Source organism: Rhinopithecus bieti, unplaced genomic scaffold (genome assembly GCF_001698545.2).
Source record: "Rhinopithecus bieti isolate Rb0 unplaced genomic scaffold, ASM169854v2 scaffold_33444, whole genome shotgun sequence".
Taxonomy (NCBI): Eukaryota; Metazoa; Chordata; class Mammalia; order Primates; family Cercopithecidae; genus Rhinopithecus; species Rhinopithecus bieti.
Window position 1 is genome coordinate 873,059 of NW_016814544.1, and position 15,209 is coordinate 888,267.

Consider the following 15,209-nt stretch of genomic DNA (forward strand, 5'->3'; position numbering starts at 1 on the left):
AAAAAAAAAAAAAAAAAGCAAGAAAGAAAACACAGGCCGGGCGCGGTAGCTCACGCCTGTAATCCCAGCATTTTGGGAGGCCGAGACAGGCGGATCACAAGGTCAGGAGATTGAGACCATCCTGGCTAACACGGTGAAACCCCGTCTCTACTAAAAATACAAAAAATCAGCAGGGCGAGGTGGCGGGCGCCTATAGTCCCAGCTACTCGCGAGGCTGAGGCAGGAGAATGGCGTGAACCCAGGCGATGGAGCTTGCAGTGAGCCGAGATAGGGCCACTGCACTCCAGCCTGGGTGACAGAACAAGACAAGAAAAGAAAGGAAAGAAAGGAAAGAAAGGAAAGAAAGGAAAGAAAGGAAAGAAAGGAAGAAAGGAAGAAAGGAAGAAAGAAAGAAAGAAAGAAAAAGAAAGAAAGAAAGAAAGACAAGGAAGGAAAGGAAGGAAAGGAAGGAGGGAGGGAGGGAGGGAGGGAAGGAAGGAAGGAAACACAGGTGTAAATCTTTGTGACCTGAGATTAGGCAATAGTTCCTTAAACATGACACCAAAACACAAGTGGCAAAAGAGAAAAATAGGAAATTGGACTTCAATGTTAAAAACTGTTGTGGGCCGGGCGCGGTGGCTCAAGCCTGTAATCTCAGCACTTTAGGAGGCCGAGACGGACGGATCACGAGGTCAGGAGATCGAGACCATCCTGGCTAACACGGTGAAACCCCGTCTCTACTAAAAAATACAAAAAAAACTAGCCAGGTGAGGTGGCGGTTGCCTGTAGCCCCAGCTACTAGGGAGGCTGAGGCAGGAGAATGGCTGGAACCCGGGAGGCGGAGCTTGCAGTGAGCTGAGATCTGACCACTGTGCTCCAGCCTGGGCCACAGAGCAAGACTCCGTCTCAAAAAAATAAATAAATAAAATAAAATAAATAAATAAAAAAACCTGTTGTGCCCTAAAGGACACCAAAAGAAACTGAAAGACAACCCAGCAATGGAAGAAAAATTTTTGCAAATCATATATAGGAGACTTGTATCTAGAATATAAAGAACTCTTACATCTCAGTAATAGAAAGATAACCTAATTTTAAAGTGGGCAAAGGATCTGAATAGACCTTTCTCCAAAGATATACCAAAAGCCAATAAGCACATGAAAAGACGCTCAACATCATTGGTCAGCAGGGAAACACAAATCAAAATCACAAAAAAACCCTTTACATCCACTAGGATGGCTATGATAAAAAAAAAAAAAAAAAAAAAAAAAAAAGATGGGCAGGCCGGGCGTGGTGGCTCACGCCTGTAATCCTAGCACTTTGGGAGGCTGAGGTGGGCAGATCATTTGAAGTCAGGAGTTCAAAACCAGCCTGGCCAACATGGTGAAACCCCATCTCTACTGAAAATACAAAAAATTAGCCAGGCATGGTGGTGGACGCCTGTAATCCCATCTACTCAGGAGGCTGAGACGGGAGAATTGCTTGAACCCGGGAGGCGGAGAGGTTGCAGTGAGCTGAGATCGTGCCATTGCATTCCAGCCTGGGCGACAGAGTGAGACTCCGTCTCAAAAAAAAAAAAATACAAAATACAAAAAGATGGGCAACGACACACATTGTTGAGGCTACAAAGAAAGTGGAACACTCATTACTGCTAACAGCAATGTAAAACAGGCTGGTCCCACTGCAGTGGTGTTTACACCTAATCGATCAAAATCAGTTCCTTCTCCACTCCCACTGCTTCACTTGGCTAGTCTTAAAAATACATATATGAGAAATTAAAAATTAAAAAATTAAAATTAAATTTAAAAAATTTTAAAGGAGGCCGGGCCTAGTGGCTCACGCCTGTAATCCCAGCACTTTGGGAGGCCGAGGTGGGGGGGATCACCTGAGGTCAGGATTTCGAGACCAGCCTGGACAACATGGTGAAAACCTGTCTCTCCTAAAAATACAAAAATTAGCCGGGCATGGTGGCGGGCGCCTGTAATTCCAGCTACTCAGGAGGCTGAGGCAGGAGAATCGCTTGAACCCAGGAGGCGGAGGTTGCCGTGAGCTGAGATAGCGCCATTGCACTCCAGCCTGGGCAACAAGAGAGAAACTCCATCTCAAAAAAAAAAATTTTTTTTTCTTTTAAGAATGTGAAATAGTGTAGCCACTTTGGAAAACAATTTGGCAGCTCCTCAAAATATTAAACATAGTTACCTTTACAACTGACCAGCAATACCTAAGAAAAATTAAAGAATATGTTGACATTAAAAACTTGTACAAGGGCCAGGTGCAGTGGCTCAAGCCTATAATCCCAACACTTTGGGAGGCCCAGGAGGGAAGATCACTTGAGCCCAGGAGTTCGAGACCAGTCTCGGCAACATAGCATGACCCAGTCTCTACAAAACAAATTTAAAAATTAGCTGGATGTGGTGATGTGGGCCTGTAGTCCCAACTCTTCTGGAGGCTGAGGTGGGAGGATCATTTGAGCCCAGGAGGTTGAAGTTGCAGTGAATTGTGATTGCGCCGCTGCACTCCAGCCTGGGTCAGAGTGAGACCCTGTCTCAAAAAAAATATCCAGAAGAACATTTGGGTCTCACTCTGTGGCCCAGGCTGGAGTGTAGTGGCGCAATCATAGCTCACTGCAGATTCAAACTCCTGGCCTCAAGTGATCCTCCTGTCTTGGCCTTGAAATGAGCGTGGATTACAGATGAGCCACCACACCCAGCCAGACCATTATTCATAATAGCCAAAACGTGAAAACAACCCAAATGTCCATCAACTGACAATAGAATGCTGGTTGATCCATACAATGGAGTATTATTGAGCAATAAAAAGAAGTCCTGGTGGCCGGGCGCGGTGGCTCAAGCCTGTAATCCCAGCACTTTGGGAGGCCGAGACGGGCGGATCACGAGGTCAGGAGATCGAGACCATCCTGGCTAACACGGTGAAACCCCGTCTCTACTAAAAAATACAAAAAACTAGCCGGGCGAGGTGGCAGACGCCTGTAGTCCCAGCTACTCGGGAGGCTGAGGCAGGAGAATGGCGTAAACCCAGGAGGCGGAGCTTGCAGTGAGCTGAGATCTGGCCACTGCACTCCAGCCCGGGCGACAGAGCGAGACTCCGTCTAAAAAAAAAAAAAAAAAAAAAAGAAGTCCTGATACATGCTACAAGAATGAACCTTGAAAACATTATGCCAAGTGAAAAAAGCCAATCACAAAAGGCTACATATTACGAGATTACATTTAAATGAAATGTTCAGAATAGGTAAATCGAACTTTTATCACAGGCAAAGCTATGACAGGAAATGGATGGGTGGTTGCCTAGTGCTTTGGGGGGTGGAGGTGGGGGTGAGAGGTGTGAGTACTGCTAATCGGTACAGAGTTACTTTTGGGGATAAAGAAACTGTTCTGAAATGGACGCTGGTGATGGTTGCACTATTCTGAACACACTAAAACCGTTAAATTATATATTTGAAATGGGTGACTTGTAAGGCATGGAAATTATATCTTAATAAAGCTGTTTTACATATTTTACATATTTAAAAGTGCAGGTGGAGGGATGAGCCCTCAAAAGAGAAGCAGGAGTTTTCGGGGGGTTCTAAATACTGTGTGGTGGGTACTGAGGCATATAAATTTGTCAGATGTATGATGTAATCTTCAAGAAAGTTGATTTTAAAGAAACACCACCAGCACCAGGTGGAGAAGGCAGGAAGAAGTTACACAAGGGGTAGGCCAAGCATGGTGGCTCATGTCTATAATAATCCCAGCACTGTGGGAGGCTGAGCTGGGTGGGTCACTTGAGGTCAGGAGGTCGAGACCAGCCAGGACAACATGGTGAAAGCCCATCTCTACTAAAAACACAAAAATTAGCCAGACGAGCTCGCTTGAACCCAGGAGGAGAAGGTTGCAGTGAACCAAGATCATGCCAATGCACTCCAGCCTGGGTGACAGAGTGAGACTTTGTCTCAAAAAAGAAAACAAAAGAAGTAACATGGGGGGCAGTGGCAGGTGTCAAGGGCAGGCAGGGTCTCTCCTATCTCCAGGATAAACTCACAGGGGACTTAGATGTCATGTGGGTCCCTAGTAGCCCTCCACTTGGTTCTTGCAGCCACCCTGGTATGCGTATCATTTCATCTCAGGCCTCTTCTTCCTGACCCACCCAGCCATCCCAGCCTGGCTGCCAACCCCACCTCCTCCAGCCCCTATCACCCCATAATTGGGGCCAGGAGGCATGGGAGAGTCGCCATCTCTCGGTGCCACCTGTTGCATCTTTACAGATAACCATGGCTGGATGGGGCAGATCCTGCGGTGGAGCAGCTGCTGTTCAGAGCAGTGATCAAGGCCTCCCCATCTCCAACCCTCAAGGAATCGGTTTTCTCCCATAGTCACATCAGGTGTTGTGCAGCAAGGAGCAACCAGAAAGACACTAACATTTATTAAGCACTGCAGACTCTCACAGCACTCCCATGGAATCGATATTATTATCCCCATTCTGAAGACCAGGCAACTGAAGCTCAGTGTTTAAGGAACTCACCAAAGTCACCAACTGATAAAAGTGATGGAAGCTGGGATTCAAATCCAAGCTAACCTTCCTTCCAAGCTGACTCCATAACACGGAGGTTGTGGAAAGAGGATAAAAAGAGAGGCGAGCCAAATTCCATTTCCACCCAGCTCCTTAGGCAGAGCTCGTCAGCACAGCTCTCCCCTTCCCAGAATAGGAAGACACCCATCAGAGACAAGTCCCAGACACCAGCAGGGGTAACTCCCTGCCCCAAGGCAGCTGCAGACAGCTTATGGCTGTAGTTACTGCTCCCATGTGTTAGAATTCCTACTCCCAGGTTCCAGGCCACTCACACAAGGTGATTGAAGTGGAAACCAGAGGCCCCCCACAATGCCCTCCTAGAGGAAATAAGGCTATGTAACGTTGTCCAAATGAGTAATGTGAAAACCTGGGGACTCCCAGGTCCTGAAAAGGGAAGAATGTGGGGCCCTTTACATTCATACTCCACTTTGTACAGTTCTCCCTTGTCTTATGATAGGCTTATTAAGAAATTCCTCTCCCAGCACTTCTCCTTCAAAGAGCTCTAGGCCTAGGGCTGTCAGAGGCTTAGGACTCTGCCTATTAGTCCCAGGGTCTGGATGCCCAGCAGGACACCTGGCATTCAGTGACTACTGGATTGGATAAATGAGATAGAGTGGGCAGAGTGCCACCCATTCTTCCCCTGAAGTTTAAAGAGGTCGAGAAGTGAGGCTGTCCAACTGCAGACCCTGCTTTCTGCACCTAACCTGGCCCACCTGGCCACCTAACCTTCTCCAGCTTCCACCTACCCCTTTGCCATCCCTCCCCAGAGCCCACCCAGCCCATTTTCAGGCATACCTGGGCACATGCTGGAATAGAAGCCCTCGTTCTTCAGCATGATCAGCAGAGAGCCCCAGCCCAGGAGCACAGCAGAGAAGAAGAGGTTCTCCAGCACAGCCGTACAGGCCATCCACCAGCGCCTCCGGTATGCCTGTTGCAGCGTGGGGGCCATGCTGGCCGCGAGCCTGCACAGAAACAGAGCGCTGGGTGAAGGGCCCCCCAGTGGCCCCAGGGAGGGGTCCTGCATCACGGTGGCACCCGAGACCTCTCGGGCCGGCCCTCGAGGAGCCCCTCATGGAGGCCCCATAGAGCCCTAGGTTTCCCAGCCGGTGCCACGGAGCTGGCTCCGCGCACACTAGCAGTGCCAGGGGTGCACGCGGCACGAGGCTCCCGCTGGGCCACTATCGGAAACAAGGAAGGTCCTGTCTGCGCGCTGCAGCTTCCTGGCAGTCTGCCGCGTTCTCCCACCCAGGCCAGGGCGCGCAGGGCCGAGCTGCTGGGGAGCAAGACCGCATTTGTCCAAGCCCCCAGAGGACAGCAAGAGGCAGAGCGCGCTCCGAAGCACCGCTGGCCCATGTCCGGATTCCCGCGCCAGGAAAGACCCCTAGAAGTTGCAGGAAGAAGGGCAAGTTCAAGGCTACCCTACGACCCTATCTTCCAGTTGCCCCTCCAAGACCTCTCCTTCCCTCTGGGGCCGGGCGACAACAAGCTTTCCCCCTTTCCGTATCAGGCGACCCACGACCCTAGAGTCTCTCCGGCCAAGCCAACAGCTGCCACGTGGAGGGAGACCCAGGACGGGCTCTCCCCAGTCCCCTCCTCCCCTGCGCGCCCCTCACTCACTCCGCAGGGCGCGGGGCACCAGGCTTTGCACCTCGGAACCCAACTCCCCCCTCCAGCCCTGGGAGGGGGCTCGGACTTCGGCAGGAAGTCTGGCGGCTGCTGACTTTATAAGGGCAGCGGTGGCGGATGGGCTGGCGGGCGGGTGTGTTTACCAGAGGGAGGGAAGGAGCCCCAGCTCCCCCCGCCACGGCCGCTGCAGCCTCGGCGGGAGGATAGCGAACGCGGGCGGCGCGGGGGCGGGGAGCTACAACCCGGGTGAGACCCAGGAAAGCGGAGAGGAGAAGGGCAAGAAAGACCCAGAGCGAGGGGAGGAAGCACCAGTCACTTCTTCCAGGGGGTCTCGGTATTCTCATCTGTGAAATGGGGCTTTGGGTTCAAGCGCTCCCGGAGGTCTGCTGGAACTCTGGCAAACGCGCAGCTCTAAGCAGAGGAAGTGCAGCGAGCGGGGGCCTGGGAGGAAAAGAAGAGTCGGAGGGGTCAGAGAAAAGAAAAGGGAAGGACCTGCTTGGCGAGACTGGACACTGTGCCGCCGGACCACGGGCGCAAGTAACGGGCTCTCCTTGGGGAGCCTGGCAGTGTCGGCGGGAGCCGGCCTGGGTGTCTTTCAGCGGACGCACAGACGGAGACCCTACGCGCGCCCCCTCCCTGCCCACGCTGCTCACCTTCGGTCACCGGCAAATGAGCAGCCAGCAGCAGCGGACGCCTCGGGGAGCGCAACGCCTTCGCGGCGCGTCCGGAGTCCCGCTGGCCCAGCCGTGAGCCGCGCCCGCGCTGGGGTCTTCTCTGCGTGCGGGACCCGGCTGCCACGGAGCTTCAGCCTGACAGCCCGGTGGCCTCGCCTCCGCTGTCCCCTCGGAAGAAGCTGGGGAACTGGGAACCCGCGGGGGGCCAGAGGTCTGCGAAGCCGGGCTTGGAAGAAGTGGATCTGCGGAGTTGATAGTTGTATTTACACGCGTCCAGAGCTGCGCCCCGAGGTGGGGGCGGGGGCTCCCTTCCCTTCCCCTCCCCTTAGGTCGAGTTTCACGCGCACGTGACTCGCCCGCTGGTCCCGGACACGCTCCCTCTGGCATAGCCCCAGCACCTACACTTCCACCCTGGACCCCCATCTTCTCCCCCAAACCCCCAGACTGACGTCAGGCAGCGCCCTCTGTATCGTTGTTCAAAACAAAGTGCGATGCGGCTGAAGCCGACTGACGGCGATTCAGGGCCGGCTTGGGTGCGGTTTTGAACTGTGCAGCTGGGAGCAGTGTTTTCCGACAGGCAGAATGGCACGGGTTTCTTTGGAGTCAGATCGAGGTCTGAGTCTTGACTTTTCAACTGACTACCCTGGGTACCTAGGGCAAGTTACCTCTCTGAGCCTCTGCTTCCTCCTCCCTAAATTCGGTTAAAATGGAACCTATCTAACTGCCCAAAGGAATCAGGATTGTGATGCAGGTAAAATGTTGAGCATAGCATTTGGCATAGTAAGCATAATGTTAATTGTTGCTGCTGTCATTATTTCAGAAGACCTGGTGATCAGACGCTTCCAGATGAATAATTGATTGACTCCAGGTAAATCTCTCAGCCTCCCTGAGCCTCAGTTTCCTCATCTGTAAAATAGACTACTATGGTGTGGAGTAATGAGAAGTAATCTCATTACATGTGCGTTTAATTGTGTGTTAAGAGTTGCTGCTAATGCATGCTGGGCTTAATACCTAGGTGATGGGTTGATAGATGCAATAAACCACCATGGCACACATTTACCTATGTAACAAGCCTGCACATTCTGCACATGTACCCCAGAACTTAAAATTAAAATTAAAATTTAAAAAAAAAGTGATAGTGGTGGCCAGGTGCGGTGGCTCATGCCTGTAATTCCAGCACTTTGGGAGGCCAAGGCAGGAGGATCGCTTGAGCTCAGGAGTTCCAGAACAACCTGAACAACATGGTGAAATCCCATCTCTACAAAAAAGAAAAAAAAAAAAAAGCAGCCAGGCATGGTGGCACGCACCTGCAGTCTCAGCTACCCCGCAGGCTGAGGTGGGAGGATCACTAGACCTGGAGAGATAGGGGCTGCAGTGAGCCAAGATCATGCCACTGCACTCCAGCCTAGGTGACAGAGTGAGACTCTGTCTCAAAAACAAAACAAGAGTGACTACAGAAAGCTCCAAGAAGGCCTCTGATAAAAGGGAACCCCTGAACAGATGAGCCATCAAGCCAAGAGAGGAACTCATGGCTACCATAGACAGGGCACTTTCCAAAATAAAAATATTGTTATTAATTCCTCAAGACATCATGGTCTCACTTGAACCTCATAGCTTTTCACAGAGGGAGAAAACTGTAGGCTTGCAGCTGGAGCAAGGTTAGAGGTAGGATGCAGAGTCAGGTCGGCCCAGCATTTAAGTACGGCCCCTCCCAGAAGGAGAACGGCAAGAGCAAAGGCTTAGCGGTGGGAAAGGCACAAGGAGTTCTCACTGGCCAAAGCACACGTCAGGCTCTGACGGTTTAACTTCTTAAAATGCAGTACTGCCTCCCAGAACTTCCAGATCAAGGTCAAACTCCTCAGCTCTGCACAGGGGGCCCTAGAGTCAACTTTCTAAGCTAGGAGGGTCATGGATCCCTTTGAGTATACAAAAGACAGTGGGCGCGGTGGCAGTGGCTCATGCCTGTAATCCCAGCATTTTGGGAGGCTGAGGCAGGAGGATCACTTGAGCCCAGGAGTTCAAGACCCACCTGGTCAACATAGTGAGACCCCTATTTCTACAAAAAATTTAGCTGAGCATGGTGGCATGTGCCTGTAGTCTCAGCTACTGGGGAGGCTGAGGTAGGATGATCCCTGAGCCCGGCAGGTCGAGGCTGCAGTGAGCCAAAATCTCACCACTGCACTTGAGCCTGGGTGACAGAGACCCTGTCTCAAAACAAACAAACAAAGAATAAAGATGTTATTGATCTACTCTCAACAAAAATGCTTGTGTGAACATGGACACACACACTCATTGACATTCACATTTCAAGATTTTCATGGGCCCTTTCCATGAGACTCTAGTGGTCCATGGACCCCCATGGCTGGAACACTTGCTCTTCCTCATCCCAACCCATGTTTCCATGGGACTGGACTGCCTGCTGCATGAGGACACAGGCCTCATTTGGTGTGTTCATTCACTGCTGTGTATCCCAGCACCCAGAACAGCACCCGCACCTAAGGGGCACTCAGCATATGTGCAATGAAGAGTCAGCCAGCTGGTTTCATACCTCCCAGTCTTTATACCTGCTATCCCTTCTTGTGGGAATGACAGATTTCCTTCATTTCTTTTTTTTTTTTTTTTTTTTGACAGATTCCAGCTCTGTTGACCAGTTTGGAGTACAGTGGCACAATCTCAGCTCACTGCAACGTCTGCCTCCAAGGTTCAAGCAATTCTTATGCCTCAGCCTCCCAAGTAGCTGGGATTACAGGCACGCACCACCCCCGGGCTGATTTTTTTTTTTTCTTTTTTTTCTGAGACGGAGTCTTGCTCTGTCGCCCAGGCTGGAGTGCAGTGGCCAGATCTCAGCTCACTGCAAGCTCCGCCTCCCAGGTTCACGCCATTCTCCTGCCTCAGCCTCCCGTGTAGCTGGGACTGCATGTGCCCGCCACCTAACCCGGCTAGTTTTTTGTATTTTTTAGTAGAGACGGGGTTTCACCGTGTTAGCCAGGATGGCCTCGATCTCCTGATCTCGTGATCCGCCCGTCTCGGCCTCCCAAAGTGCTGGGATTACAGGCTTGAGCCACCGCACCCGGCCTTGTTTGTTTTTAATGAAGGCGAGAGTTATCGTCAGGTTTTTGTGTTTAATTAATGGAGGATATGTTGGAAAGGACAGAAACCTTAAAGCAGTAGGAGACCACCATAATAGTTCACATTTTTGCAGCCATGAGAAGGAATGAGGCCAGGCATGGTGGTTCATGCCTATAATCTTAGCACTTTGGGAGGCGGAGGCGGGCGGATCACCTGAGGTCGGGAGTTTGAGACCAGCCTCACCAACATGGAGAAACCCTGTCTCTACTAAAAATACAAAATTATCCAGGTGTGGCAGTACATGCCTGTAATCCCAGCTACTCAGGAGGCTGTGGCAGGAGAATCACTTGAATCTGGGAGGCAGAGGTTGCAGTGAGCAGAGATGGTGCCATTGCACTCCAGCCTGGGCAAAAAGAGTGAAACTCTGTCTCAAAAAAATAAAAATAAAAAAAAGGGAAAAGGAATGAGATCATGTTCTTTGCATTGCAGGTACATGGATGAAGCTGGAAGCCATCATCCTCAGCAAACTAACACAGGAACAGAAAACCAAACACACAGGAATAGAAAACCGCATGTTCTCACTCATAAGTGGGAGTTGAACACTGAAAACACATGGACACAGAGAGGGGCACCTCACACACCAGGGCCTGTTGAGGAGTGGGGGTGGGAGGTGAGGGGAGGGAACTTAGAGGATGGGGCAACAGGTGCAGCAAACCACCATGGCACACGTATACATATGTGACGAACCTGCACATTCTGCACATGGATCCTGTTTTGTTTTGTTTTAGAAGAAATAAAGAAAAAACAAAGAAAAAGAAGAAACAAGCAAACAAAAATGATTCACATTTAAAATAATAAAAAATAGGTCGGGCATGGTGACTCAAGTCTATAATCCCAACACTTTGGGAGGCCAACGCAGGCAGATCTCTTGAGCCCAGGAGTTCAAGGCCAGCCTGGGCAACATGGCAAAACCCTGTCTCTACAAAAAGTACAAAACAAACAAACAAAAGAGCCAGGAGTGGTGGTGTATGCCTGTCATCCCAGCTCCTCAGGAGGCTGAGGTGGGAGAATCACTTGAGTCTGGGGGGCGGAGGTTGCAGTGAGCTGAGATCACGCCAATGCACTCCACCCGGGGCAACAGAGCAAGACTTTATCTTTAAATAAATAAATAAAATAATAAAAAACAGAGAAGAGGAAAGAGACCAGAAAGATTCCAAATCTGAATCAATAGGATTTATCAACCTTCTCTCCTGCCCTCAAAACAAATTCCTTCCTCAACTCTGTTCTGCTGACACTACTCATAGGTTACGTATAACAGCATTATCACATTTGCTGTCATGTGGGCTCCTGGCTAGCGGCTGCTTCACAGCTTAGTGGACAAGAACACTGAGACAGGGTGGGTCTAAATCCTGATCCTGCAGCTGATTATTTCTGCGATTTTGTCCAAATCACTCCATCTCATGAGCCTCATTCTTCCAGTCTGTTAAGTGCTCAAAATAAAAGTATCCAATTCAATTCAGTATGTAATGAATTATTTAGCCTAACAAATAGTTATTATAAACCTTTGTGCCAGGCGCAGTGGCTCACGCCTGTAATCCCACCACTCTGGGAGGCCAAGGCGGGTGGATCACCTGAGGTCAGGAGTTTGAGACCAGCCTGGCCAACATGGTGAAACCCCATCTCTACTAAAAATACAAAAGTTAGCCGGGTGTGGTGGCAGGTGCCTGTAATCCCAGCTACTCAGGAGGCTGGGGCAGGAGAATCGCTTGAACCCAGGAGACAGAGGTTGCAGTGAGCCAAGATCGTGCCACTGCACTCTAGCCTGAGCAACAGAGCAAGACTCCGTCTCAAAAAAGAAAAAAAAAAATCTGCATGAGGAATGTATATAAAATAGTGCAGCCATTTCGGAAAATAGTCTAGCAGGTCCTCAAATAGTTCAACATAGAGTTACCACTATAGCCCAGCAATTCCACTCACCCAAGAGCACTGAGAATATCTGTTAACACAAAAATGTGTACACAAGTGTTTATAGCTGTATTATTCATTAGAGCTAAAAAGTGCAAACATCCCAGTAGTCCATCACCTGATGAATGGAGAAACAAAATGTGGCATACCCATACAATGTCATATTATTTGGCCATAAAAAGGAAGTACCGATACATGCTACAACATGGATGAACCTTGATAACGTTATGCTAAGTGAAAGAAACCAGACACAAAAGACCACATGTTGTATGACTGCATTTATATGAAATGCCCAGAATAGGCAAATCCGTAGAGACAGAAAGTAGATTAGTGGTTGCCAGAGACTGGAGAGGGGAGATAATGGGAAATGCGGAATGACTGCTAATGGTATGGGGTTTCTTCTTGGGGTGATGAAAATGTACAATTAGATAATGGTGATCATTGTAAAACTTTGTGAATATACAACACGCTGAATTGTATACTTTATTATATATATTTTTTGAGACAAGGTCTCACTCTGTCACCCAGGGTGGAGTGCAGTGGCAAGATCTCAGCTCACTGCAACCTCCGCCTCCCAGGCTCAAGCAATCCTCCTGCCTCAGCCTCCCGAGTACCTGGGACTACAGGCATGTGCTACCATGCCTAGATAATTTTTGTATTTTTAGTAGAGATGGGGTTTTGCTATGTTGTCCAGGCTGATTTTGAACTCCTGTACTCAAGTGCTCCACCCACCTTGGCCTCCCAAAGTGCTAGGATTACAGGTGTGAGCCACTGCTCCCGGCCTAAATTGTAGTCTTTAAAAGAGTGAATTGTACGGTGTGTGAATTATATCTCAATTAAAAAACAACAACAACAACAACAACAACCTTTGCATGTGTCAGGCACTAGGGATTCAATGGTGAATAAGACACAGACCCTATCCTCAGAGAACACAGAGCCCAGTGGGAGAGAGTCACAGACAAATCAAGTGTTACGTCATCTACAGGAAGCACCATAGAGGAGAGACATGGTGCCATGAGAACATATGCTTAGAGAAGGGGATTTCATCTAGACTGGGGCTCAGGGAGGAATCTTTCAGGGTGAGGCTTGTGCTAAGAATTTTCCATGTCAGAATCAGTAGAATTTATCAATCCTCCAGAGGAGTAAACAGCAAATGAAAAATCTTACAACAGGAGGATGCAGAGACATTCCGAGAGCTAAAAGAGGGACGGTGTGAACAAAACACATAGGATACAGGGCCTGTGGTGTGAGGTTTCAGCTGGAAAGGTAACAAGCTGATTACATTGGATCTTCTGAGACAATAAAGAGTATGCAATAATCTCAAATGACTGAAACTGACCTTCCTCCTCCCTAACTTGCCTTGCCTCCATTGTTGCCCGTATCATAAAAGCACCACCCTCTTCCACCCAGTGGCTTAAGACATGAAACTCAAGTCATCCCAGGCTTTCTCCCCGCCTCACTCTCCACATCCAGCCTATCGGCGAGCTTGTGGGTCCTACCACGTAAAGACTTGTCATCTCCAGCCACTACTGTCCCCCAAGCCCAGATCACCATCAGTTCAGGCCTGGACTCCTGCAACCCTCTAACCTGGTCTTCCCAATCCTACCACCCACACATGACCCCACCAGCCCATCGGAATGGGCTACTCGAGATGCAGATTTGATCAAGCCACATCCCTTGAAAGGCTTCCTGTGACCCTTGGGGAAATGCACAAACTCCCAGTGATGGCCCCTGAGTCCTGTGCCATCTGGGTCTGCCCTCTGTGTTTTTGCCATGGTAACCTCCTTCACACCCATTAATACTCCATGCTCTCTCCTACCTCAAGTTCTTCCTGGGCCTGGAACATTCTCTGCACTAGCCTAGCCAACCAATCCTTCAGATCTTTTGTTTGTTTGTTTGTTTTTGAGACAGAGTCTCGCTCTGTTGCCAGGCTGGAGTGCAATGGTGCAATCTATCTCAGCTCACTGCAACCTCCGCCTCCTGGGTTCAAGCAATTATTCTGTCTCAACGTCCCGAATAGCTGAGACTATAGGCACCCCTCATCATGCCCGGCTAATTTTTGTATTTTTAGTGGAGGTGGGTTTTCACCATGTTGGCCAGTGGTCTCGAACTCCTGGCCTCAAATGACCACCCTCCTCGGCCTCCCAAAGTGCTGGGATTACAAGCGTGAGCCACTGTGCCCAGGCAACTCTTCAGATCTTAATGGTCATTTCCTTTAAGTGTCTGACCTCTTGTAGTAACTTGACTGACTCCAGCAATAAATCCTTTTGCAATGTAACCTATGTAACATCTGAGTTTCCCTTTGATAAAACTCATCATACATTTGTTCCTCCGACAGTTCAGAGGGCAAGGGCCTGTGGCCACCTTCCTCACCACTATCCTCTCACCACGTAACACAGAACCCACCACCCACCATGCCTCCTGCCTGACAAATTCCTAACCATCCTTCAAATCTCACTCACCTATTACTTTCTGGGGGGCAGTTTCCCTGAGCACCAAGACAACGGGACACATTCCTTTACACACCCTGCTGAACATCTCTTTTTTGGGGGGCAGATGAGTGTCTCACTGTGCTGCCCAGGCTGACCTCAAACTCCTGGCCTCAAGCGATCCTCCTGCCTCGGCCTTCCAAAGTGCTGGGGTTACAGGTGTGAGCCACCGTATCTGGCCACAACTAGTTTAGATTTTCTATCTTCTTTGCCCCAGCACCTAAAACAATGCTTGTCACAAGACTCCTCTCAGGTCAGCCCACAAGAGCTCTTATGAAAATCTCTAAACTGTGGCTGGGCACAGTGGTTCCTGCTTGTAATCCCTGCACTTTGGGAGGCCGAGGCAGGTGGATCACCTGAGGTCAGGAATTTGAGACCAGCCTGACCAACAAGATGAAACCTCCTCTCTACTGAAAATACAAAAATTAGCCGGGCACAGTGGCAGGTGCCCGTAATACCAGCTACTTGGGAGGCTGGGACGGGAGAATTGCTTGAACCTGGGAGGTGGAGGATGTCGTGAGCCAAGATCACATCACTATACTCCAGCCTGGGTGACAGAGGAAGACTGTCTCAAAAAAAAAAAAAAAAAAAAAAAGAAAGAAAAAAAAGTAAATCTCTAAAATTGCATAATTCTATGTGCATTCAGGAGACAGGCTGTGACTTCTGTCAGATTTTCCAAGAGGCCTAAGATCTGAAAGAAGAACCTTTTCCCCAGATGCTAAAGGAGCTTCAAACAACGCTGCCAACACAGACTTCTACTATGAAAAACCATCCCCCTCTAGAATACAAGTTCCAAGAAGGCAAGAATCAAGGACCTTTACCTATTTTTTTTTTTTTTTTTTTT

General features: G+C 49.5%; 2 protein-coding genes across 5 annotated transcripts in view; both read right to left on the reverse strand.

The window, feature by feature from the left end:
* SLC43A1 (solute carrier family 43 member 1) overlaps positions 1 to 7,078 on the reverse strand; it is a 32,639-nt gene extending 25,561 nt beyond the window's left edge. Inside the window, exons 1-2 of one of the 4 annotated variants that reach the window (XM_017851376.1) lie at positions 6,822 to 7,078; positions 5,338 to 5,504 (exon numbers count right to left, since the gene is read on the reverse strand). In XM_017851376.1, coding sequence (XP_017706865.1) covers positions 5,338 to 5,491 — 154 coding nt within the window. In that variant the 5' untranslated portion in view covers positions 5,492 to 5,504; positions 6,822 to 7,078. Of the gene's footprint in view, positions 1 to 5,337; positions 5,505 to 6,159; positions 6,580 to 6,821 lie in introns of those variants that run through there. The other 3 variants (XM_017851374.1, XM_017851375.1, XM_017851377.1) reach the window with 3 other exon arrangements.
* The window catches only part of TIMM10 (translocase of inner mitochondrial membrane 10), a 16,292-nt gene continuing 8,076 nt past the window's right edge, over positions 6,994 to 15,209 (reverse strand). Inside the window, exon 4 of the mRNA XM_017851379.1 lies at positions 6,994 to 7,084. The gene's annotated coding sequence lies outside the window, so the exon portion shown is untranslated. The remainder of the gene's footprint in view (positions 7,085 to 15,209) is intronic.